The 27,479-nt window shown below is 42.9% G+C and overlaps 1 protein-coding gene and 1 long non-coding RNA gene across 8 annotated transcripts in view; one reads left to right on the top strand and one right to left on the bottom strand.

Moving 5' to 3' along the window:
• The window catches only part of PRKAG2 (protein kinase AMP-activated non-catalytic subunit gamma 2), a 228,908-nt gene that overhangs the window by 54,552 nt on the left and 146,877 nt on the right, over nt 1-27,479 (bottom strand). For all 7 annotated transcript variants that reach the window (XM_087730584.1, XM_087730609.1, XM_087730592.1 and 4 more), the window contains one exon: nt 19,495-19,709. In XM_087730584.1, coding sequence (XP_087586710.1) covers nt 19,495-19,709 — 215 coding nt within the window. The remainder of the gene's footprint in view (nt 1-19,494; nt 19,710-27,479) is intronic.
• LOC148057686 (uncharacterized) lies at nt 10-14,063 on the top strand. The gene is made up of 3 exons (XR_015698644.1): nt 10-146; nt 9,788-9,950; nt 10,690-14,063. It is a non-coding gene; the product is annotated as an uncharacterized LOC148057686 (long non-coding RNA).

Genomic DNA, 27,479 nt, shown 5'->3' with positions numbered 1-27,479 from the left:
CGCGGGGAGGCCGGACGCCCTCTCGCAGGACAGCGCTTCCCGCCACGCCTCGCCGCCGCCTCTCCCCCGCCCCCCCCTCCGGCGGAGGGATTGGTACGGTCCATTTTGCTGCAGTCAAGCCCGTTGGTCGGCGGCGGGAGGGGAAGGTAACTACCACTTCCGCGCGCAGAGGGGGAGGGCCAGGAGGGAGAGGTTTACTGCCCCAGGAGCTCTGCCAGGCCAACCGCCTTTCGCAGCCCGCTCTGTAGGCTCGGCTCCTCGCCTGGCTGCTGTGGACTAGAGCAGTGCAAAAGGAGGCGGAGGGGAGGAAAGCCCTCCGCTCCCCCCCCCGCCAGACGGGGTTGGTATGGTCCCGCCCGTTCACCTGCAAGGCAGCGCCGGGGAAGCCGACAGTTCCACTGCCCTCCGGGGGGGGAAGCCTGGGGGGGGGGCGTGTTGAGGGGGTTTCCCCCGTGTGTGACAGGGAGCTCCCGCCCTGAGCCGAGCCGCCGTCCCGGGGTACCCGCTCTGGCAACAGACGCGCTCGTTTCCATTTAAAACGTTCGAGAAGTTACAATTCAAGATTAGCCCGAATGTCGGCGTCTTCCATGCAAGCCGGGCGCCTCTGTCAGAGCTGGTCGCTCTCCCGAGGAGGAGCGAGGCGGCCTTGCGGCGGAGCGCCCTGCTCACAACGTGCTTCAGCTCAGCCAGAAGTTAGGGGGGACCTGACCCAGGGATTACTGAGTGAAATTCTACTTTACACTGTGCAGCAGATCAGACTAGATGATCCTACTTTAAAAATCGCTCTCAAAGAACCAAAAAAAAAAAAAAATAAAATTGACTGCCCCACCATTGCTGTCACCACAGACTGGAATTTCAGAGCTGTTCTCAACCGCGTTGGGTGTGAGGCGGCGAAACGCCCTGACCTTGCCCGCAAGCACTGAGCCCAAATGCTGACATGCTGACAGCCCAAACCACTTGCTGCTACCAGGGTCTGAAGGATGGAGTTTACACCGTGGCAGGCTTCTGCTTACCAAGAATGGGATTTATTACAGCCAGCTTTACAGGTCTGCATCTGAGCTGGTAAACCAGGCTACAGCAGAATCAATGGAAATAAGGAAATATTTGAAAGACATTAATCATTTAGATTTATTTAGACAGTGAGATGTGGTAAGCTATAGCTAGGCTTCCTTAACTGTAATGAATAGGTCCCCACTGACTGTTCAGGAAGCCCAGCAGGACCAGTTCAGGCATGGATGCTGTAGAGGTGGATAAACAGATTATTTCTTTGGCACTGGCAACACATCTTGTGGGCAGACACGCATGCATGGTGCTCCAAAGGAGTCACAGGAGCCATTAGAGAACGTTTAAAATCTGTTGGTCCCTAAGGAGAGGCTCAAGCTTCAAAAGTTCAGCAAGTCCTTCAAAGAGGGAAGGTTTAGATCTAGGGTAGCACAGTAATGTGCGTAGAACACAGGAAGGTATGAAAGATGATTAGAATTAAAGCTATGATGGGAGGAGAGAGGCAAAAATTATGGGAAAACAGAAATCTGTCTGTTTGTCATTTCTCAAGTCCAGAGACATTTCCAGCAAGGAAGCTACCGCTGGTGACAGCTTCTTTTTCCCAAGCTGCCTCTTTCTAGGGAGACTTTTAAGAATAGATGAGGAAGTTAACAATATCCAGTTCCTCTTTACTGTAAAGATCCTTTGGAAAGAAAATCCTAAAATATTTCATTCCTAGTCGTATTTTTAAAAGACTTCTAGGATTTCAATAAATACTCTGACCAGCCACAGAAGATACCAAAGCAGTTCATATTAATTTCTAATATTTTCAGCCTACTAATTAAAATGCTTTGGAAGCTTTTAATTATCTCTGGGAGCTATCTTTAAAAGCTCTAAATAATTTATCTTCCTTATCATGCACCGTGATATTGATAAGAGTTTTTAACCTCTTTTGCTAACCAAAAGAAGAAAAGAATAAGATGACATATCTGATTGGAAATAACTGTCATGATTTTGTTTCTGTTTTTAAAAGAACAAGTATTTACTCCCCATAATTATCTAGTACGCACCAGCCATGAGGACACAGAACTCATGAGGAAGCGACACTGAATCTTCAAAGCTGCATTGCATTTCAGCTGCTGCAAAACATGGGTATGTTTACAGAAAGTCAGTTAAGCCTGTTTCATGCAATGAGCTACACTGGACTGTGAACCTCGGAGCTTACTGCAAGGTCAGGGTTTTAGAGTGACAGAATCTACATCCAGACCAAGAGTACTATGAGAAACTCAGTATAAAGGCAGTAATTTAATACATAACAGAGATTTGTAATGGAAACGTTATAGCTACGATGTAACATCCATACTGCTCAAAAAAACCCAAAGGAAATTGAGACGTAAAGGCTGAAACTCCATCCCAGCAACATCATGCTGACCATGGCGTTCATTTTGCTCCTCGCTTTGCATTCTAGCTCCTTTTGGCTTGTAGACAACACAGTGAGTCAGAACAGGAAACTGATGCAGCTGAAAACCAAACGGACCAACAGAAAAGATTGGTTTTTATCCAGCTCAGTTCCTGATCCAACCCACTGCGCAGCTGTACCGGCTAGCACTGGCACAAGGAGTGCCAAGGGCAGGAGTGACAGTGGGTCCACACCTTCTGGAAACAACCCGCTCTTAAGTCTGCTTAAATCAGTGGTGAAAACCCTGTCTTGTTCATTGTGAACACTACAGCATTGGACAAACGAGCAGATATTCTCAACGGTCTTAGGTATTGCTTCTCTCTACGAACTCTGTCTGCCATTTTACAAAAGGATTACCGGTTAAAGATAGGGAAAAGATCTGTCTTTCAAAGGACTTGTAACTCCCACCAAGATGATATTATATATTGTAACATTTCAATATCAGTTTATTGTGACTATTTGTTCTACTGCCACAGGAGGTTTCTATTAACTATAACCAAGGGATTGTCTAGATTATGGTTTAAATATTTGCTATCAGAGCGTGTCAGATAACCCATTTTAACTGTTTGAGATACCCAATGCGACAAGACAGTATATACTTCATATACTGAATACTGCTAAGCAAAATAAATTTTATACATAAAAGTTTAGAAGAGAAATATATGCAAACCCAAAACTGCCTGAATACATTTCTTCTTTGCTAGGTTTCAATTTGGTTTTTACAGGGGCATTACTTATGCCAAAAAACATGGACCTACGACATAACGCTAATACAGAAGCGTAATACAGCAGTGCCAGCAATCTTTGTCGAGGCAAAGTAAAACAACTCAACGTTGATAAAACAGCAAAAGTCATAAAAAGGTGGATGTAAACAAAAGAGGTTTTAGGACTTGTGGGAAGGCTAGAACCTAAGTTTTAATAGGTAACTGCTTACTTTGTCTCTGCCTGTTTTCTTTAGCTTTCTAGGGTAAAGGGAGTTATTCTCTAGAAGTAAAACCAGCCCTGTAAATTATATATGCACTTATAATGAATATGTTAAAACCTATCTGATAATCTAGGAGTCCTCTTAGTCCTATGCCCTATTGAAGGAATCCCATTATTTTCATAAGAACACGCTAAGTATTTAAACTGTAGGGACGGTTCAGGGATGTGAACAGCAATTAACATTCACAGAAGATGATTTTTGATGTAGTTTCCTGCCATCTTGCCTCCCTGAATTAGCAGGAATGCATCCACTGGGATACGGATCTATCAGTGGCAGACCAGCTATATCAAAATGCTTTGAACGAGATTCATCTCACCTGAGCGTAGACACCTCCTGTGTAGCTTTTCGTACTGAACGAGTTACCCTAAGCTGCTGCTTCTGCAGCCAGTGGAGAAACAAGTGTTTCTAGGCCATCATTCACGTGGCCTATTTTAGACAACTACTTGGGATAAAAGCATGCTGGAGCCCAGTCCTTGTACTGGCTACATCTCTGCGTCCCCGTTTGGTCAGGTTCATTCTGTGTAGCGTACCTATCTGTAAGGGAAGGTGGGGGGAGGGAGACAAGGAACAGTAAACGAGCCAGCGTAGCTTGGATTCCAAGATGGATAAGAACAAACACACCCGTTTTAAGTAGTTACAGGAAAGAAAGATCATCAGTAACAGCCGACGTGTATAAACGATGCCGAGCCAATCTCTGTCACTTCAATTAATAACAGGCTAGAAGTCTTGTGCTAAGCAGATGCAACATGAGTTAACAGGACTTTTGACACTGTCTTGCATGACACTCACGTAAGCAAGGCAGATAGTCTAGATGAAACGGCTGCTAAAGGTCACAACGATATTCACAAGGAAGGTAGTAAGATTTCTTTATCTAACTGGAAGGGTCTAAAAGAGGGCTCCAGAGAGGTCTCTGTTCTATCTAATATCATTGATGAAGGAATAATGAATAACCTGATCGCATTTTCAAATGACTCAATGCTAAGAGACGCTGCTCTTTTAGGGATAGCCTTAGAACTTAAAAATAATCTTGAGAATTGCTGCAATGCTTTGAAAAACAGGATGCACTTTGATATGGGTTAAGTAGAGCGCGTTACACAATAATCAAATGCAAAAATAAAATGGGAAAGGATCGGCTTGCAACGGTCATGCAAGGAAAAGACCTGAGAGTGAAACTAAATGTCAGACAACAATGTCTGATGCCTGGAAAAAAAATCACGCTATCTACAAATGTGTTATAAGTAAGACACGGAGAATCTGTTCTACACATTCCCTGGTTAGATGCCAGCTGGGACACTGCATTCAGTTTTGGGCACTGAACTTGAGAATGAACCAAGAGAGTCCAAAGAAAAGCAACAACAATCATCTAGGAGTTCAGAAAACATGGCCTGTAAAGAAGCACTCAAAAACCTCCCAGTTTCTTAGTCTAGAAAAAACAAAAAAGAGGACTGAAGGAAAATATAATAACAGTCTCCAAATATAATGTGTTTTTGCAAGAAGGAGAGTGATAAACTATCATCTTCTGGGTCCACTGTTTATGGGATAAGGAGTTATCATCTACTTAGCCTTTAGCAAGGAAGTCTTAGGCTGGACTTTGGGAGAACTTTCTGAACGTAACAACAGTGAAGCACCAGCACGTTTTGCTGAAAAAACCCGTAAAATCTCTGTCCCGGGAGGTTTTTAGCAACAGGTTAAAAAAAAAACATGTGTTGGAAATTATTTACATATCGTTGACTATGCTGTGGGAGAAAATGAATTTTTAATGTCCTTTCCAGACTTATTTTCTTTTGTTCCTATTTTTGCCCAATCTTTAGAAAAACATATTTAGTCTTAGTATGAGAATTCAATGAGAAGTCTTTATATGTGTGTTTTGTACAAAAGCCAGTTTACTAACAATCTAATACAAATGTAAATTTGCTTTGCCCCCCAAACAAGTAGCCTTAATTCTAAATTAGAAAAATTCTAAAGCAAATATTGTTTGAGTAATAATAAAGATTACATATTAGTCTTTGATGACTGGGTAGGAATAGAAAGAACAACCTAAAAAAAGAAATGCTGCTGCAAATCACAAGTCTGGGTGGAACAGACTTATTCAAGCATTGCAACAAAAACGTTACCTGTGCTTTATTTAGAAACAGGCATTTCCAGGTAAATTCAAAGCTGCCTGTCTCAAAGCTTTTCCTGACCTTTCTGTTCCTCCTTTCATTCTGCTCAATGAAGGCAGTGACACAGTAACGATATGCTCGGAGTGGCCCCTGCACGGCTCATAGTTCAGCAGTAAAACCGAATGCCCTTCGAAGTACTTCAGAAGAAAAAAAAAAAAGCTACTTACCTTACAAAACCTAATGGATTGAAGAGCAACAAGAAGGAATTCCCATCTAAATGCAAATCAAGGCGAACCCATTTTGAATGCAAGAGTAAACTACAAATGGTAATTTTCCCACCATTTGCTAGTGCTCCTTACTACAATTACAGTTCTATGCAACTCAAGTAGTTAACAGCTCTTCTCCTGATGAGCTGTCAATGAACAACTTTTAGAATTTTTCCAAATGTGTGTCATAGATAACACTTATTCTGTTGCAATCTGTTTGTGAAAAATTAATTTAAAACACTTACTGCTTATTTTTGGTTTCATTTAGTCTGCTTCATGAAGTGGAAAAAGACAGAAGTTATCAGAAAAAAAGGTTTCATCTGCTGGTTAAACTGTAAATTAAACTCCTACTTGTTTTCTGCTAGAGTGTGATAACTGACACCAGTGGTTTACGACAGCTGAATAACACTGGAATCAGTGAGGTTCAGGTTAGGATCCCGTCTTGGATCCCTCCTGTATTTAAAAACGCTAACTGCGTGGTGGAAGGGCTGCCTGTGGGACGGCCGTCCCAGAGCCTCTTAGGTGGTCAGAGAAGACGGTCAGTCCCAGTGAAGAGCTCTGGGCCTGGTTCCGACACCAAGTCCTCCTTACCTCGACAAGCTCGGAGCGAACAGAGCAGCTGTGCAGGAATTGTAGTTTCTACCATTTATTCTAAGGAATCTAGGATGAGAGGAAACGGCCTCAAGCTGCGCCAGGGGAGGTTTAGGTTGGATATTAGAAAAAACTTCTTCACCGAAAGGGCAGCCAGGCACTGGCACAGGCTGCCCAGGGAAGTGGTTGAGTCCCCATCCCTGGAGGTATTTAAAAGCAGGGCAGATGTGGTGCTCGAGGACATGGTTTAGTGGTGGGCTTGGCAGTGATAGGTTAATGGTTGGACTTGATGATCTCAAGGGTCTTTTCCAACCTTAATGATTCTATGATTCTATGATTCTATTTTCCAGCACCAAACAAACTAGTAAGGAAGGGGATGCCTCACATAAAATACCGGTTTCAAGTTTTTTCTTCCTGTACCTGGAAGGAATGCAATAAAATTCACTCTAGTCTTAAAAGGCTTTTGAAGTATTAGATGTTATAATCACGTCAGTGTGCAGCACGTATAAATGAAGGTGGTGACAACTCCGAGATTACAATTTGTTTAGAACGCAGTAACCAAATCCCATAACAAAACCTGGCACAGAAAACGCACTCTGTATCGGCATCGTATGGTCCCACTGCATCCTTACTGGCATCAGTTTGGTGCCCTGGCACTGATCTGCAAGGCACCCAATGGATTAGAGACACAACTATCCTGCAGCGGGTACGGAAGTGACGGAGCGTGTCTATATTCTATATATCTTTCTAATACTGTATGGGGAGGTTAAAGGCGGCTCTAACGGTTTCATTTTAAAACAGCTCAAACAGAGTTTGCCATTGGGTAACTCCACCCTGAAAGGATTTTTTTTCCTCATCCCGATATCATCAGAACACGAATTGCCCAGTGGTCCTAGGCAGGCGTCTTTTGACATGGAATACAGATCAACTATACATTGCCTTTGCGTTTTAGAACTCGTAACCAGCCTCCCAATGCAGCTATCCTCCCACAGAACAGTAGCTATAATATTAATTACTTTACAGAGTTAATTATTAGTGATAAACAGTCACAGTTGGGGATCTTTAGTAGGTTAAATGGATAACATAAATGGAGCAACAATCAAATTTAGCCAAATCTTAACAAAAAAAAAGGAATATGGGAGTGCATTCAGCACTAGGAAGGATGATGAAATGGACACCCTGCATTTCTACTAAATCTTCACTGTAATTACAGTGCCGAGTGTTGAAATCTGTTTACCCTGCAGACATGTGAACTGAATGCACAGAGTGATTTCACATTCTTAGTGGAGAGCCCTTCCTAAATATTTCTGTACGGAAATGAACTTGCAGTTTAATCCCAGTGAGTTCTGTCACTCCCTTAATTGAGAAACAGAATAGATTTACAAAACCTCCTTTGATCTAACACCAGAAACAAAGAACCCATCTTATACACAAACAGTCTCCTGCAGCACCTCACTTTGAGAGAAAAAAAATGGTACCAGTGACAGAAGAGTGAAGCACTTCTAAAAAACAAACTTCAAAGGAAGTAAAAGACCAAGGAACAGTCTAGATCCCCAGCTGAATTCTTACAGAGAAGTCAAGGCAGAAGTGGAGAAGAGGCAGGATTTGTTTACATAACCCCTAATCTCTAGCTGTGTGTCCGATCCTGTATCACCCTGCAACTCCGAGAAGGCAGGGTTCTGAGTCAAGAATATCAGATGCGGTCTCTCCGTAAGCCTTTGTGGCCAGTAGTCATTCCGCAGATTACTCATGTAGAATATAGGTGGAGTGTGAATCAATATTATCAGCGCGACACGTTATTAATCAAACAACCTAACAATTTAAATTTGTCCTTTTGAACACAAAGTTCAAAAAAGTTAAGTACTCGTGAGGAACTAACCTGACTTTGTTAAGAGTACTGACGTTACAAGCGTGCTACCCGATTCTGCAAACACGGGGATGCCGCTTACTGTTTTAATCTATTCCAGAGTTTTTAAGTGTTCTTGTCTGAAATGTTTGTTATCGTATATGCTCGAAAAGATACACTTTAGCTGTTTTCTCACCTCTGCTTGAGTGCTCCTTAGTCTCTGAGATAGGACCTACCTCCTATCACACCGCAGGGCATGGTTGAGGGCAAGGGGAAATTATTGCTGGAGCGAGCTGCAGTAATCGGGTAATAAGCATGATTACAGTAAATATTTTGTTGTGACAAACATCATACATTTAAAAAAACCCTCAAGGAACAGATTAAGATAATGCTAATGGTAAAGAACAGGTAAGCATCCACTAATTTAAAGTGAATGGAAAAGAAGAGTAAGCGTGAGCCCACATTTATGTGCGTCTTCATTCACTGGCGTTGACTACAGGATTATTTGTGTTAGTTAAAGTTAAGCACTTACTTAAGTATTTTAGCTGGATTGAGGCCACAGTACTGATGAGTAATCTGCAGAACAGAGGCCACTGAGAATAACAAATGTGAAAAAAAAAAAGTACTTAGCCAAATCTGATTTAAATAAACACATTTACTATACACCATTTCGCTTTCCTCATCTTAGCGTTATATTTCAAAGCCTCGGTCCTGGATATTGACTTCACTGGGCAAACATTACACCAGCTTTCAGTGATGATATTTTTTAAATTTAAAATGAAACGCTTTTTCCCTAGCAAAGCCTGAAGTTAACTGATGGCACACTTCAGGCTTCCGTAAACTCTGCAAAATTCTAGTAACCTATTAGTAGCCTACCGTTAAACCATAATTTTCATGATCATCAGCAGTTTTGAAAGGCTGGAATCAGATCTACTGAGCCTAGATGTTAGCAGAATGATGCAGGTCAGAGTTACAAGGGTGGTTTACTGAAAAACAGAGACAACCTTCAGACAGGACTCCAGAAGGAGTAATTGAAAGCTATCTCAAAGAGGCAGGCAAAGATAAAAGTCTTTTTCAGTGCAGGTCTAAGAGGACATTAAACACCTCGCAGCACGCAGGAGCTGTGTGTTTGCATTAGATTTCAAGCCCACCCCACAGCTGACAAACTCTGGCCATGAGTGCCATCAGTGCCCCAATAAGCTTGTGAAGTCTCTTATCTCAGAGCAGTTACTATTGTGCATAGACAAACCAATATATTAATAAACTTCCTTCAACACAGAGCCTATGGTTGACCTGTAATCTCCAAATAAATTAATTTTTGATAAAAAGCTGGTTTTCAGATGGCACCGAATCTGTGTAGCTTGTGGAACCTAACACTCTTCCTGAACTACCTCCAGGTCTACTGCTGCTCCATGCCCAGTTTCTCTGTGCTGCTTCTTTTTTATTGTTATGCACAAAAGAAATCTGCAATGACAGCAACATGCAATGGATATCTTCCTTCTGTCATGCCTGCTTTCCCTTCTGACAGCCTCTTAACTATATCCTTCCATCATTCAGGTACGCTACAGGTGAAACCAGATCGTCCTCTGTACTGGTTTTGTGGTTTGACACCGTCTGGAAGGACTGAAGCAAGGACTGTGCTAAGCAAGAAGCATATCAAGTGTCTGAGCTAAATGTTTTATGACTACAAACAATATCATAAAGAGACATGGAAATACGGGTAAGGCTTTTCCCTGTATAGCCTGTATAGGCTTGGGTAGACATTACATTGATTCATGGTTTTAAAGTAATTTCATGGCTAGTTGTGGTAAAAACAAATAAAAATTAGCAAGCCTATACTGCAGTGCACAACATCAAGTTTTGGATATGTGTGTATATACACTAATCCTTATATAATATACAGGACAGAATGTCCTATGATAATTCTTTGAAAATTCATAGTTCTTGAGAATGCCTGAACTGTTTTAAAGGAAGCTCTAAAATAAACATAGAACTCGGAAGAGCAGCCTACTTTACAGTCATCTTTTGTGTAAATCTTGATGTGCTCTGAAAACACGATAGCTTCCTATACACAGTTACAATCTGCAGTGTAAAAGCCTGTTGCTATAAACTTTAAATACAACACGTTACCTATGGTTAACTTATCTTAAGCCACTTGCAGCTCCTGTTTTAGAAATATCTGAGTTCTGTAGAGTTTTTTTGTATATTTACCATCATAACATCTCTTTGACTTAGAGAAGTGTTACCCCATTTTTTTTATTAATGGGAAACTGAGGCACTGGGAGACCAAGTGACTTAGAGTCGCACAAGTGATCTCTGATAGGGCAGATGGTTGCAGCCAGCTCCCTCTGATCTCTAAAGCATGCCCTAGGTACTGGGTCTACATTTTTATCCTTTCTAAACTCTTGTTTTCCTTAAAAAACTCTGCAACTGAATCCGAGATTTCTTCCCTAAAACAGCAACAGCCAAATGCTTGAGGCCATGAGGAAAAGGAGGAAGGTTGAGGAAGGCATCCTTTTCTTCAAAATGTAACCTCCGTACCTGTAAAATCTTGAATGATGGAAGAAACTACTCGGTGACCAGTTTGCATTATGTCCTTTTGTACCATAGCCATGCTTGGTGGCATCTTGCTGTCTTTTTCTGAAGACATATTCCAGGAAAGTAAGTCGTGCACTCTCTGTGGAAACTATTCCTCGCGGTGCTCCCTAAGAAACCAGCTTTGGCAGCAGCCTGTCCCTGTGTGCAACATTGTTGGGATGTGCTCTTGTGCAGTTACTATCAGCCTGCCTAAGGGAGAGGGGCTGGAGAGGAATCGATCGTCTTCTTTCATAAGCCATTTCTTCATCAACAGCTGTTTCCATTTAGGTACGGAGCTGGATCCTGAGGTAGTACACACCACGAATGTTTCCAAGTAAATACAATCCCAACACCCAAAGCTTGAAAGGCCAAACACACAACAGCGGGAAGATACCAATCTTGCAGCTGCTGCTCTCCCTGCCACTCAGGGATCAGCCGTTTTCCATTGTCCCACGACCTCTCTTCTTTTCTGATTCACAAGCTCTTTCCCTCACTTAGTCTTTTCTGAACCTTTAACGTTTTCCCCAACTCTTTTTTCCATCCTCTGTCTGTCCATCAGCTTCCTTTCTCAACTTCAGTACTTGTGCCAGTCATTTGTAAGAGTTTTAATAGACAACAAAGACTGCACGAAGACCCTGATCCAGCAAAGCGACTAGGGGTGCACATAGCTTTAAGTGCTTTAGTACTGTTGACTCCAACAGGACTACCAACGTACTTAAAATTAACCACACATTTAAGTGCTTTCCTGGATCAAGGCCATCATCACATTGACATTAACCAAAACAAAACAGCACCTGCGATTCAGCAACATAAATATATAGCAACCTCAACCAAGCTCAGTGCTGTAACCTTCAGGTTACCTTTCTTCAGCGCCTCCTGTCATTGCTAGCTATGTTACGGCTACGCTTAAAATCTGTTCTGCAAGCATATACTAGAAGCAGTGCTTAGGAACAATCCTGTTTAAGCCAATGCTTTCTTACAGTTTTAGTGGCCTGTTTTGCTAGATCAGGCTCTTGGACAATAAGGTCCTCAGGGCAAGAATCACGTTTATTTTTCTGCTTGAATCATATGTGCTTGTATACCACAAAATAGCAATTAGTAACTTTTTGTTCTGAGGTACAAGGACGAAGACTTTCTACATACCACAGATGCCCTGGCTTGTGCAGTTGCAAGTGAAAAAGTATGATAGATAAAAATGTCAAAAGTCTAAGGTATTAACCTTATCACTGCCAATTTACTGTAACCCTAAATATGCAAAAAGACTAAATTAAAAACCTCCCCTCTTGCCCCCTCTCCTTCTTTTGCTGACCTTCTGCCTCTGTTACCTTTTCTCTTTTATTCTCTGTTGATTACTTCCCCAGTTTACACTTCAGCTTATAAGCCCCATATGGTAGGAGCCTTGTCCTTTGTTAATCATAAAATAAGATTATGCGTACCTTGGGCACTGTACAAATCATTACTGTCTTCCTACAAACGTCTTCCACACGGCCCCACCCTCAGTTCCAGCTGAGAATGTTGTTGTGAACAAGCTCAAAGAATAAATATTTTGCATTCATTTCACCAGCACAATGGAAACATTTTTCCAAGCTGCTGCCAAGATGGTATCTAGTCCTTTTCTGAGTCAGCAGCCCATGCAGCTGACTTTCAAATGGCCAAACTTGCTTGACTGTAATCTTAAAAGAAAAAAAACACAGACACAAGCTGTATTTTGAAAGAGCTGTATTGCTCTCCTCATGCACAAGCAGGTAGTGACACTATAAAATGTGAAAGCTGGGGAACGAAGCCGTACAGAAGCGAGCGCTGTTTGTGACACCCCCCTTATTTCTCCCAACTTCACCAGTTTATTTCATCCAGTCAGAGGAAGGGACTAGGGAATGCGGTGAGGAGGTGAGAAAGGAATATTGCTGCTTTATGTAGTCCATGTCCTTTTGGCAGCAACCAGCTTTTTACATTCTTTAAAGCTCTGCTGGCCATTAAAGACAGTGTATCTAAAAATACACTGTAGACAAAACCGGGCTAAGAGAGGTGAAGACGGCGAGGAATTCGTAAAGTTCCCTTCCATAAGCATTTTTTGCTTATTCTTAGCTGTATTTTCCCTCTAGTCCAATACGTAAGTAGGCACGGTGCAACGAAACAGGTTCAAAACTGCATCTCCCCTCCATTCTCATGGAAAGAATTTGGTCTATAATCCCTACTGCTTTGTGAATAAACAGCCTAGATGGTAAATAATTCTTCTGTTCCAAAATTGCCCAGATATAGCTGGTAAGAAACTCAGCGGTCCTATATTAAGTTGCAGCTTTACATCAAATCAGAGAGTATGTATACGGCTTCCAATTACTAATAGAGCTTACTCTTACAAGTTCCAATTTTCTAGCAAAATAACAGGATGCTTTTAAAATTAACAAGTCTAAAATTCAGAAATAAGCTGTGCCATGAGACATCAGTTCAATGGGTAAAACCAGGCTGTCAATCTTAAAGCACCCTCTTACGTCGTGTTACTTATTCAAAAGATATCTATTTATATAGACACGTGAGGCCAGATCCTTAGGTTTAGCCTTTTTATACCATGCATAGTGCAGGACTTAGGGTGATAAAAGTAACTGAGCTTTAAGCCACGAACTCTGTCTTCAGGATGCTGGGGTCATGATTTTGGTACCAATGTGTATCTTTAAAAAGAGCCATAGATGCTCTAGTTTTAATTGCCTTAGCTACTTAGAGCCTTATGAGAGCTGTCAAAGCAGCTGGGAATTGATTGGACTCAGCATTCTGGCTATTCATCCTTTCCACCTCGCCTTTCTCCTTTTGATCTAGGACTAGGAGGAACAGAAATTGTAGGACTTTGTGCCATTAAAATAAATTCTCCACTGAGCGAATCCATAGATAGTTGATTAAATTATCTCTGTGGCTGCAGAAAAAGCCACAAGCTGACACAGACACACGTTTCCTCAGGGCAGAAAAAAATCATCTTTATGCAATACAATTTCTCAGTATCCTAAGATTGATTGCCGTGAATCTGAACACTGCAACCAAATACAAACACATTAGGAAACCAGTGTTTCAGGAGGCTGTGACTGAACATTTTTTCTTCTAAACCAAATAAGTAGCTTTAAAAAAAGCAAATTAACCAATAGGAAATGTCTATTGAGATGTTTGTTGCATATTTTAAATACTAAGAGGGGAGGAAAATACCAAATGTGATACAAAAGATAAGACTAATAGGGAGGAGGTGAAGTGAGAGAACAGAATATTAATAAAATGGGAGCTGTAATTAAAAAGAAGTAGTCTGGTATAGCTGAAGCTTTCTATTTTTGTAATGTTCAGTTCCAAGTGAGTTTACTGGTTCATTTATTCTTTATGTCCCACTGAAGCTCCCTGCGGACTTTCCAACCATATTAAATAATTCTCCTGTGGGCCTACATTCAATTCAGTGGAGCCACCATCGTGCTCTGTCAAAGGAGACTGAAATCAAATCAGGTGGGCTCAAGACATTTTTCTGCTAATATGGTATCTATGTTACGTAGTTCATCACAAAGGTATTCATTTACTATGTTTGCAACTAATTAGTTACATGCCAACCGTTGGACAAATACATACCATTTTTAAATTAAAGGCACTTTCACGTGGACAACACCAGTTCCCGTAGGGAGAAATGTTTAAACAATGCTAGCTTGTTACAGCCCATAGGATCTATTAGAGAACAGAATCATCTCCCAGAAGGATTGCTGGTATTAAGGCACTTAAAACTAGCCTGGACACACCACCACTGCAAGAGCTTTCTTCACTGGTAAATGACAGCCTTTCTGGTTCTAATTTCTGTGATCAGTTTACTGTGGGGTAAATCAAAGCTGAATCACAGTAATGTCCTGGCACTCTGATACATTGCCTTAAACCACATGAATGCTGAAATAGGGAGTTCTTGTACATTTGCAGACCCGGTTCCTTTTTTCCCAGCCTGTGCTTTTTTTTTTTTTTTAAGACAACATCAGAATCAAAGAACACTTTTCTGTTCTCTTCATCAGATTTAAACCTCTTAATCAGTCAGCTAGATTGTGGAGCTCTGATAGGTGGCACGGCTTTTTGGAGAGGGCCAAACCGAAGGACTTGCTGCACGCATCCCGGTTCCCAGGCTCCCTGCCAGCGGCGGGGTGTGATGTAATAGCCTTTCACGCTGAACAAGTTAACAGCCCTGGGTTTGAGTTTACTACATTTTGGCTAAGAAAGAGCACGAATAGCCTTGCAGAGAAGTGCTACTGTTTAACAAGCAGGTAGCTGCAGAAACGATCTGGTTTCCCTTTCTGTATCTAGGGCTGGAAGAGCGTCCCAGCTGTACGTTACGGCTCTCCAATTCCATACGCTGGAGCAGCAAAGACTGTGTAAAATGGATGCGGAGCGGACTCTTTCAGTCCCTCCTGTGTGCTATATCTGCAGTTGCGACAGGACTTGCTCACACAAGCTTAGAGTAAGTCTCAGACTGCCTTCTGGCTGAGATGCCCTCTTTTTAAGAATGTTCTGGGAAATTACTTGGCTCAGAAGTTGTTTGGAGAGCAGGGGTTAACTGCACAATCATATGGAAAGGGCCATTTGTAAGCATGTTCTGCCTCTGTCACTTCTTCTGAGCAGAGGAAGCCCCGACCAAAAGAGAACTCAGAGGCAACTCCTCAATTTGGAACCAGCACCTTCTTTCTCTGGCCTGGGCTCTTCTCATGCTGGGAAAGGGGAAACCCATAAAGGCCAGGACATGATGTACCACAAAAATGTTTGTGTTTTCAGGAGACAGGGAATACTGCTATTTTCACTGCCTTATGCACCAGTGGAAGAAGAAAGGATGAAGTGAAAAGGATACAACCACATTAAGCTCAACATACTGCATTCCACTTTAAAATACAGGCAAAGCGGAAACAGGGCAAACATGTTCGTTGTTGAATTTGCAGCCTCTCTACATTCCTTTCGTGGTTAGTAATGTCACATTAGAGAAGAGTTATCATTTACCACTTACTGCCTGAAGGTTACGCAGTCCAAACAACACAAGGCCAAAGTACGGAGTCATGAACTGTACTGTGAAAAATCAAATTGCTCTTTCCCCATTTAATGTGGTGCACAGTAATCTTTTGGTATAGCTTTGATCTCTTATCAGCTAAATTTCTCATTGTAACCTTCTAACTCAGCCACCAGGAACACTTACACACCCAGAGGAAAGCCTGTAAGAGCTGCTGCAGTGGTGTGCCACAACCTCACCACATCTAGCTTTGGGCACCCAGCAGGAGCGCCTCAGGTAGAAATGCAACGCCCGGAGTCGCTCCCTTTACAGCCAGCACGAAAGGCTGCTCAGCCCACCGAAGGTCCGATTCACCCCCTGCAAATGCCTCTCTGTGAGACAGAGACAACCAGAGCTACCACGCTCCCAGCTTAAGCAGCTCAGATAGGTTCTAAAGTTAGGCGGGATAAATCCAGACCTTAGTGATTATCACAGACATCCATTTAGCATGGGGTTAATTGCTTAGTTTTGTACACTGTGTGGAGATGATACTCGCTGAAGGAGTATCTCCCTCTGTCAGGAACTGTCTCCCACTATTGATTCCCCTCGCCAGAATCTAAGGCTTAAAAATCACATCAAAATACACACTAAGTGCTACTAAAACATGAAAGGTTTTGATTACACTTGCTGGGATATAAATATTTTTATTCCTTCCTCCATGTGTTCTCTCTTACTGGATGGGTTTAACCATTCTGCGCCACAGTCTCAGGCATATAAAAAACAAGTACACAATCAGCTTCAAATGCAGTTAACTATAAAAATGGGCTAAGATTAGTTCCAAGTCCTGATACTGCACCTTCCTATAGTTATCTGCTGTTCTGTTTTGGTTTTTTTTTAATAATAATTCCAGGTCTGGGTCCAAGGGTTCCTCTTTGCTACTGCAATATATGTAGCAATCATGAATCGTTTATAATAGTTCTGGGATCTCACACATTATCACTAGTTAAACAATGTAATAAGTAAATGAGATTTAAGTTGACAGAGCCCTGTAGATAAGAGTCAACTTCTCGTTTCAGATATCTGTCAACATAGAAGCTTCCCTGTCATTAAACTGATCATCTAACAGCATGGCCACTATGAAACCATTTATCGTATAATTTATAGCGTGTTTTTAAGGTAACTGGAATTGTTATGCCAAGAAATGGTGATCTAAGTAAACAAGAAATTGAGTTTGCCTTTTACGGATTTCTTTATGGCACGTGCATTGTGGGAACATATTTATTAACACACAGCTCAGAATAAATGAAATGTTTGAAACACAGGACTCAAATCAAGAATGTTGGTCTACTGCTGTCATATTTGTAAAGGAAGGCCAGGTAAATAACTTACAGGGATCAAAAGCCGCAACAGTCCTGAGTGAACACCCATCAGCTTCGGATTCATGTCCTTCTGCAGGAACTTAGCCTTTCTCTCCTTAGCAGTTTCTCCTACTAGAAAAGCATGGCAAATCCCTCTCTCTGGTCTCTGTTGAAAATGAAACATCCAGGGCTTTGTTCCTCACAGATCTGTAGCTGCTGACATTTGTTCCCAAGTAAACCAAATGATTCACTGACAGCCCTGCACACCCCCTGTTCTCAGATATAAATGAGTACAGAGGGTACAAACCAAAGATAATCAGGCGCTATACATCCTATGTATTTTATATATATATATATATATATGCATATGTGTATTTCTGTATCTTCTGAACAGGAGATAGTTGAGTCCAACATATTGAGTTTCCATCCAGACTCTCTCTTGTACATACATACAATCACAACAGCTGATAAATACTTGCTGAGAATTCTGTTTCTTTATTCTGGCATCTTCTACTCAACTTCACATTGTCCGAATCAGCAAATAATTAAAAACAGAACAAACTTTTCAGTCTTTCGGTCAGTGGAATGTGCTAAGATTATGTTTCCCCATTTCTGTTCTAACAGGTACAAAAGACTCCTCTGTAGCTGCATAACACAGATAATCACATTCATATGCAAATACTGTGACTGACTGAAACCTACCAAAAATATTTTTGTGTCCTACAAGCCTTTGAGTTTCATAGTTTATGTATCCCAAGACTACTACTTACATGGAAAGGCAGTGAGTTGGCTGGAGAAAAGTTACTGCTGGAGTTCCCTAACTATAAATGTAGGATTTATTTTATTTAATACTTTAATTATTTACTTTTGCATAGCAGCAGAACAGAAAGTCTGTATTTTGCAGGGAGAGTTTGGCTTGCTTAATCTAGAAAAACAAAGGTTGGCTACAGGTACAACAGGATGTAACAATGAATGAACATGGCTATTAATTATAGGAGCAAATGGTCATAACCTGTCCATGAAAAATATCAGGTTAAAAATCAGAGACTTCCTAACCCTTAGAGAAGGGGTCCCCAAAACAGGGCATGTGTTTTACTGGGTGGGCGTGAACACGTTGAAAGTCATACGTGAACTCTGATCCAGTACCTGCACACTTGCAGTGTAACAACTGCTGCTGCTGCTGCTGTCGAGGTACCTAACGCAGAAGTAACAAGGCTTTGGGATTGCTGCGTTAGCGCGTTCAGATCCCGGAACAGCTTTCCCACGGGCGAGTGGGAGGAAACATCCTGCTTTTAAATACATCGCTAAGAACTGGCACGAAACAGAACTTGTAGTCGTTCAACAGGGAAACAAACCTCATGAACCTTCAGGTCCTTTACAGTTCTAGATTTCTAGATACAGAAAATGTCAAAGATTTTATATTCTGAGGAAAAAGAAAAAAAAAAAGAAGAAAAGATGGGGACAGACAGGTGGAGGGTGGTTAACTCTGGTAACAGGTCACGCTTTGCTAGTTCCATGAGGCAGGGGAACGGTGGACGGAAAGATAGGTAATGCAAAGGATTTAACATGAAAAAGAAAGAAGGAGCAAAAAGGCAGAGGAGCACAAAAAGAGCAGAAGAGCAGCGATGCCTCTGAGGCTCAGGCTGGCCAAGGGAGAGGGGAGGAGGGACGACGGCACGCAGTGGGGATGTTGTGGAGGAGAATATCGGAGGCTGACTTCACGTGTTCCCGGGAACTGCCGAGTTCAGGCATTCCCAGGAGCTGAAGAAACCACTCCTATGAAGACACCTACTGCATGGGGGGCTGGATAAATACCCTGGCAGTGCTGCCCTTCCTCCTCTACTCCCTGAGCTGGGGCAGGAGGCGTGATAGCAACTAGTGCCATTAGTCACCAGTTGCCCCAGTCATCTCAGGCTCCAGAGGCAGCAGGAACTCAACCCCCCTGCAGCTCATACTGTGAATTTCTTTTTGAGACGCTCTCCTTGGCTGCTAGCTCTCGCATCAGCTCTTCCTAGGGGAGATAAAGACAATCCTAAATAAAGTGTTACTCTTCTCTAAAGTGGCATCTCAGCAATGTATGCTGCGATCTGTAGTCGCTGCCAAACTGGCGTGAGCATAGTGCAAGAATCAGTTGCTATTTGGGTAAATCAGAAGGGGAGCCGCCACCGTTGGATTCCTAGTGCCTTGTCAGCTGAACACTGGGAGAAGCTGAGACAAGCCTGAAGTAAAAGGCCCATGAAATTGTTCTCGTTCCACAGTATGGACACACACGCCCATCGGTTGCAATACAAGAAAGAGTTAACACACAACCCTGTACATTGGCCAGTGGAAAACGCTACACATGCTTTACTTACTGGTTTTGAGGTAGCACAGGGAGCTGGTGTCATGATGGGAGGCTTGGCTGCACTTTGAGATGGAGGCAAAGAAAATCTCTGCCCTGTGTCCGGAGGTGAAGAACAGTGAATCCGTGTTTCTAGTCTCTCAGGCTCATGCTTATAGGATTCAAGAGGAAACGTGGGCTGCTTGGTCACTTGGGTTGGGGTAGATGGAGAAGAGGAGAGGCCAGAGGCTGTCAACGAGAATAAACACCAAAGATCGGTTCAGAAGAAAAGCAAACGGAAATCTCAGCTTTACAGTGAACCTCTATTTTTTCATCACATTTCCCCAGACTAAAAATATGTATCTCACCTCCTCGTTTACGCAAGGGAATTGCTCCGCCTTGCCGTTAAAACTCTTTTAATCATTCACCTGGTTGAACTGTCTGATCCATTTACAGGGAGGCAGAGTGGCACGCCGAGTGCTGGAGGTTCGTAGTGTGCTAACCTCCTGTCCGACTGCTTATTTCCAAAATGATCCTCAGCACTAGTTTCACTTCATTGTTTTAATTTTAATACTCCTGTGAGTCTCAGGATTACCTCTATCTCATGGCAAACGGCTCGGGCTTTAGTGGTTGCTTTTTCTTCTTTTTCATTATTTTAACAGTATCTCAGCCAGCAGCTAGAATAAAACTAGGAGCAGAGGTGAAAAGAAACAGGGCATATTTCCCACGAGCCTCGGTCCGCTTTCTATAAGGCTCTTGGCAATGCCTTTATACAAACTGGAATTGTTTTCAGCAGCCTTTGAGGAGAAAGATTATTCCTATCTTTTGCTGAAAATCAGTATCAGCAGCAGATCATTCCTCTTGTGAGCATCCTGTTTTTATTTGACACGTGTATCTACCCCAGCTGTATTTTTGGTTACGTTCTCAGGGCAGTTCTGAATTGTGATCAAACAGATCATTTAAGCTATATTTATTATCCATTTAAGAAGCAGCAGACATCCACAACCAATTAGAAAATCCAAGTTACAACATCTGTGTTTCTTGTTATATCTATATCTATGTCAGCAAACAAAGGATGATTCTCTTGTGCCAGCATAAATCAGGACAGACTTAGATGCATAAAAGCTACGAGGCTGAACAGAGCTACATATTTTTAAGCGGGCTGTATGACCTCTGAATTTGGTTCACTTCTTGTGCTTCCAGAGATTTCTGCAGAGGGGACTCAAGTCCATTGAAAGGGAGCAGATAAGACAGAATTTAACAAGCATAAAATCCCAAGCCATTCAAACAAGTGTTTGAGAACATGACCATGCATCTTCATGGTAAGTCCAGCTCATCTTCTCCGTGTGAGCTTCAAGGCTCCACCAGAGATTTTTGCGGCAGAGATCTTTTCCCATTCAAGAGCTTTGCACTGGTGTACCCGCAGCCTCCACTGGCCCCTCCTTTCAGCCCGGGGTCAAGGGCGTTAGCACAGCTCGCGCTATACTCATTACCTCTCACATTTTACCTCGCAGAAAGCATTTTCAAAGAAAACTTTGTATTGATGGAAAGTAAGAATAAAACTCACTAATAACTAAGATGCTAGACTCAGAAGACTAGAAATCCAACAACTCAGGGAGGGATTTATTACTTGAAGAAACTATTGCTCCTGACATATCTGGGGAAGAATTACCATATGTTATGATTACAGGAATTAAGGAGGAATTTAGGTAACTGTTCTTTAGCTACCGTTCTTCATTGAAAACAACCTTTCTTGATGGCTTTTACATACGAAGAGACTTAACTTTAAGAGAATAGAATCACTCTTCAAGAAAACCGCAAAATAATTAGGCTGTAATGTGTTTTATTTGTAGTGGTTTTAGTGGTGCAGTGTAATGTATTTATTTCTTTCAAAGAAAATCCTAACTCATTGCAAAATTTTAGCTTTGCTGGAATCAGAAAGGACCCCCTACTCAGTCCCTCTCTTCAGTCCTTTTCCCAACTTGCAGCTGCCCTCCCAGGACTTCCATTTCATTTCAGAGAGACCTGCAGCTCTGCCAATCCAGCAGCAAGAACCACAGATCCAGTGGAGACGGTGTTGTAGGGAGATATAAACGTTGGCTATGGGACGCGCCACGGGGTGAGGCAGGAAGAATAACCCCGGTGTTTGGAATGTCCTCAACTTCTGCCGATTGCAGTGGGACTGGAGAGCGTTCCTCATCCTGAAGGATTAAAAGGACACCGAACTCGCCTGTTCAGCTTTTGCTTACAGACAAGTTTAGATAAGCAGTTCTGGGGAAGATGCGCTTATCTTCTGTGTTTTTATGGATGTACAAATGTTTCCTGAGCACTCAGACTGGGGTTTGAGGTGGATGGTAGCTGTAATTGATGCAAATGTAAAACCACTAAAAGGGAGAAAACCACCCTTAGATCTTAAAGCTTCGCTGCTGGGATGTGTTCATTGTGCGCTAATGTATTCAGCAAGTCTATAAAAACCATTTCCAGTATCAACAAGCTCTGCCAAAAGAGCTATTACCAGACATAAGGAAACCACATACTCACAGTCCTAACACAGCCGGCCTGCCAAGCGTAGAGGACATCTATAGGACACGGGAGGACGTGGATCAAAGGAGACCAAAGAACTAACATCTCTTACATCCTATGGCAACTACTGCCACCTCGTTATAGATGTGCAACAGCACAGCCAGGACAGACAGCGTGGTTTCCATTTTGTGAGAACATTCACTGGTGGTGAATCTCCTTTTGGATGCCAGCCTTGGACGCTTGGCGTGAGTTTTTATGGATGAAGAGCATCTGTGACTCCAGCAGCTTTACTGGGAGCACTCTGAGCCCTACAACCGTCTGTTTCAACGAGGCACTTAAAACACAAAGTACTCACCGCGAGGCACACCCTAATACGGCTGAGATTCAATTTTTCTGTGACTCAGTTTCCGCACAGAGGTGGAGGGAAAATTATAATTATTTTGCAGGGTATTTCATTAAATTATGTAATTAAGCTTTTCAATCTTTGGTATTTAAAAGCCTACCTCACAGCATTGTTGTGGCATCTATGTTATTTACATTTGTACAAGACTGAGATTGAAGGAATAATCCCATAGGAAATGGTAAATATTTTTATGATTATTAAAACAAAAGACTTCTGGCTGCCGTGATACAGCTCAACATCCTAAACCCTACAAAGGATTTTATAAAAGGCTGCCACATAAAAGAATGAAGATCTGTAATATATCCCCAGACCAAAATCAGTTCAGGAGTAATGGAACTTTGCGTTAACTTTAATCCTATCGGACTGCCATCTAAACAGGCAGCACTGGTGTAAATATATAGTTATAGGTATGTGCAGTAGCTGCCCTGTTCTACCACAAAAGACATCCACGGAAGAGACAAGATACAGCTATATCCCATGCCTGAAAACAGTTCATTTTGGAGAAAGTACACATAATAACGCAGTGAAAACTAGCCAACAATTCTAGAGTCTTCTATAATGAAGCCGAAAAAATCCAGTATGTACGTAGGATTTTGGAGAAGAAACAATCTTTGAGGTTGGCTGCAAACTCTACTGGTTCTGGTAACAAGATGAACTGATATGGCAAGTAATTATCTCTTACGCTAACGTTTCTTTCATCAGACAATGAAATGCATAATGAAATGTGGTATTTCCGCATTAAGAAATTAAACAGCTCTTCCTTTTTCCATAACATAAAACAAGAGGTTTTTTAGACAAAAAAATAAAAGAGAGAGAAAAAATCCAGCAGATCGGTTACTGTGTAACCAGTAAGGCTAACACAAGGTTTTGTCCTATGTTTTCAATTGATCGTCCCTCTCCAGTTTTAAAACAGTCCAAGAGTTTTGCTTTGTTCTGACTCATCCTGACATTCCCTTCCTGGGGACAAAATAAGAGCGAAAAAAGAGGGTACCTCTGTGGTCCCCATGTTGATGAATCATAAGTCCTCACATTCGCATCATTCAATATGCATATGAATAAGAATATTCATAAGACTATGTGAATGCATGGTGCAAAATTGCGTTAATATAAAGAACTTTTGTATTATAGTATAACTCAGAATACGTATGCGAGATCCTAACAGAAGAGCACTAGTCTTAATTTTGAGCAAAGCGGGGCCACCTCCAGCTGCCTTCTCCCTGTGACAGGGCTGTCCGATGGCACGGGGGCGGCCCAGCATTCAGTTCTGTGCCTGCGCGTGCGCGACTTCAGCCGGGATCTAGCTGCACGTCCCAGGTTGGGTGCAAGAGCCCCGAGAAAGCGCCGACAGCAGAGCCCGCAGCTTTGGCCCAAGTTAGCATGCAACACTAACTGGCATTTAGGTGGTCACAAACATACAAAAATAATGTTGCTGCCGTCACTTGTTTCTCTAGGTGTTTGCAGCTATTTCTTTTAAATAAAGCCCTTATTTTGCATGACACTAAGTTCTCCACCCACTTTGGGCATTCTGATCCAAACCAGCCTTCCACTGATGCACAGCAGGAAAGGATAAAGCGCTACGCTGTCATTCGCCTGCTCCCAAGGGAAGAGGGGTGGCTGCCCTCCTAAATTTCCTACATTCCCCGGGTGACACCCGCAATTAGCTCTGTCACCTACATTTCATGCCTGACCTGGCAGGATGCATCTGGTGGTTTCTGGGAGGAAGGATGCTCACAGCCCAGCGATTCCTGCCAGAGCCTCCCTTTTCACATCAGCCCTTGTCCAGAAAGCAAAACAGCCCCTGCCCCCACGAAGCTTTGGAGCCTCCTGCCCCCAAATGATGCTGGGATTCAGGGATGTGCTGATGCTCCGCTACCAAAGGCTGGCTGCGGGCGGTTCGGAACAGAGTCGCGCTGCCCTGCGGAGGGCCCAAGCGGTATAGCCGGCAGCCGGCTCTCAAACTTTACTTTTGTATTTGTGCGCTTAAGATGAAGTTGCTAAAACTGATGAGAGTTACTGGCCATAAAAAAATCAATCGCTTTTGCAGTGACCTCTTCCTAGGAATCACACTTCTGTATTCTCTCGTCCTGTACCTGATCAAGCAGAAAATGCCATTGCTAACATGTAAAGCTGTTGCTAAAATAGCCTCCCAAGTTTATATATAGGGATATATTCATTTACCGCTTAGACCGCAACTTCTCAGTAAATAACAAAAGCAATTTCCATTTGCAGTGGCTCCATGTGACACTTTTTGTCTGATTCCTTCCCAGGACAACACTGTCCTTTCATTTCCATCCTTCAGCTGGCAGTGAAACAGAGAAGGCGGCAGGCTGCGGCTGCTGAATTTTAAGTGGTTAGCAGCACAAATGAATCTGAGTTAAGCCGGCTGTTCATTAAGCTGATTCACTCTTCAGACATAATACTATGTTAATTTTGACATATAAGCAAATTGATGCAAATTATGTGAAATGAAGTTTAATGCCACTCACTGGCAGTAAAACTATGAACCCATAAGCAGATAAATGGCTACTGGCTGTTTCTATTCAAATAGTACTGGTGATATTGACACTAAATGTTGTAAAATACCTGTTAGTTTAAAAAAAAAAAAAAACAGAATTAAGCCTGAAAAGTAATCTTAAAAGTTATTGTACCAAAAAATATAACAGATACCGCCCAGGAGATTCCCTGCCGTATCGAGCATTTTCACTTACGCACCCATTCAGGGTGTCTCCCACCCTACAAGAACGACAGCTCCTACTGTTGAACCACATCGCCTGTACCTGGGATCGGCAGCGCATCACCCGTCTAACGGGCAGGCCTTCCAGCCCTTCACCGGGGCTCCTCGGCTCTGCCTGCGCAGCAGCTATCCTAGCTGCACCGGTAAGCACTTTTCTTTCAGTCTTATTGAAACAGCTCCATGGCTTTTCATACAGCTGGGACACCGTTCAATGGGAAGCTCACTCGTTTCCAAACACATCTTTCAGAATTATTTATTAATCAAAGGAAGAGTAAAACACACCCTGTAAGTCATTAAAATATCATATGCTGTCTGAAAAGTTTCACAGGGAAACTTAAAATTTGGAGTAAAAATCTGATTTCTTTATATCAGTTCAAACATAGTAAAGGAAAACCCTCCTTAAAAGGTCTCAGCCAGAGAAATACCTGAACCTGAAAGCACCAACTTTTGCTTTAGAAGCGTTTTCACTTTGTAAAACCTGAGACAAAGCCGTACCAGTTTCCAGGATTCAGCCCATCCTCCTCTGCCTGTGATCTGTTTACGCGCCTAAACAACGCTCGTGCCTGCGGGATCTGCAATGTAACACCTTTTCCTCATAAAACGGAGAATATCAGGGAGCTGAAGAGTTTTATTAGTAAAGTTTTGAGAACTGTTCTTCTTTCGGAAGATCTCGAGGCCCCCGTATGAGGAAAGGCTGATCCGGAGAACCGCTTTCCCACTGCTGTATCCTTTAAAGGGCTTACTGCAGATATCTCCTGCACTGCTGATGAGACAGAGGATCTCCCACCTTGCCCAGAACTGTACATTGGTTATCTTAACTTTGTCAAATGTACATGACAAATCTGGAAAGACTTGACACGTTATGTCAGCATGGCTTGCAGAACGTAACTGAAATAGTATTGCATTTCTTCAGAGCAGCTTTTCAAACACCCACCATCTGGGAACTGCAAGCGGGCTACACCTCCAGCCTCAGATAACGGGGGCTTTGCAAGCCTTGGGAGGTTTCGGTTTTGTGTTGTTTCGCCTTTTCAGAGTGCACGGCGAGGTCCTGGACACGCTACCAAAGCAGTCACCCCTCTGCGCTGGCCGGCAGGATCTGTCCGACGGGCTCCCAGCCCCGAGGATCTATCCCACGGCCCGAGCACCCGTGCAGGCGCTTGCTACCCTCGCCCCCCAAGCTCAGCGCCTTTTTGAGACTGGAACCGCCACAGTGAGCCTGCCTTTTCACACCGAGTTCTTAATAGTTACTCTCCACAACTAGATGAGTTTCATCACTTTTGGTTTTGCATTGCCCGTTTTCAACAGACTTGCATTTTTCCTTTATTCAGCAAATTTCTACCAGAGCACAGGAGTTGACGGGGGTTTGACTGGCAGGAAGGAGGTGGCTGCAAGGGCTGTGAACTTGGGCTCTTAGGGCTACAGGCAAGCTGCAGGAAGTAGTATAGGGGATCCAGGGGTGTATCCACTTATGAATTTGTTGCTTTTAAAGCAACACATACATGGGATCCAAACACAGCGAGCAGAGACCAGAAATCCTGGCGTAAAGCATCCCTCCCAATGGGAGTCTTCTAGTTCTCGTTGGCAGGAAGGTTCCAGTCTGGCTTCTAAATCCCAATTTTCTGCCACCCCTTCTCCTTTGTCTTGCAAATACTGGAGAGAATACCATGGGCAAATAATTCATAGCGAAGAAAAAGAGATGCCACGAGCTTGATGGCAAAGAATAGCTTCTTTTGGTTTTGTTTTTTTGAGGCCGCCAAATGCACATCCCACTGCTGTCTGACAGCCTGACGGGTGATAAATGAAGAGGTCCTGGTAATGGTTGAGGGAGCCACTGAGTAAGTGCCTGAGCCAGGCACGAGGAATTGCCTCAGCACGGTAATTACATGGAGAGACTCAGCACCAAGACTTTACCAGCCACCATATGGCCAGCGCACACCGTCAGAAGCTCAGGCAACGTGTGCCTTGCCAGCAGAAGTGCCAACGACAGGAGCAAAGTGTTAACAGCGAGCCTCAGCAGGTAACAGCACCGTGGGGAGACAGCCTGTAGAACCACAAGAAGCAGGAGGAGGAGGTTTGGGCATGCATCTCTCTGAGAAGCACACGAGAGCAAAGAATGCTTTATCCTCCCGTGCATTCGTCACGCACATATTGTGGGGTCAAGAAGCTTGCAAATACCAGATTTTCACTTTCTGAATCACCTGGCTAACTTGCCAATCCTGCCGCTGACAGCGGAGCAGGAGGAGTTTGAGTCCCACCTTCCAAATGGCTCCTGCTGTACACAGACCCAGGACTGCCGATAACGGGAGGTGACATTCTGCAACCGCTGCCGGGGGGTAACTGCTGGGTTGCAACAAAAGCT

The sequence above is a fragment of the Nipponia nippon genome, unplaced genomic scaffold, assembly GCF_047370975.1.
Source record: "Nipponia nippon isolate SJK-2023a ecotype South Korea unplaced genomic scaffold, ASM4737097v1 scaffold_1, whole genome shotgun sequence".
Lineage (NCBI taxonomy): Eukaryota > Metazoa > Chordata > Aves > Pelecaniformes > Threskiornithidae > Nipponia > Nipponia nippon.
Note: the sequence above shows the minus strand (reverse complement) of the source record. Positions and strands in the feature narration are given on the sequence as shown.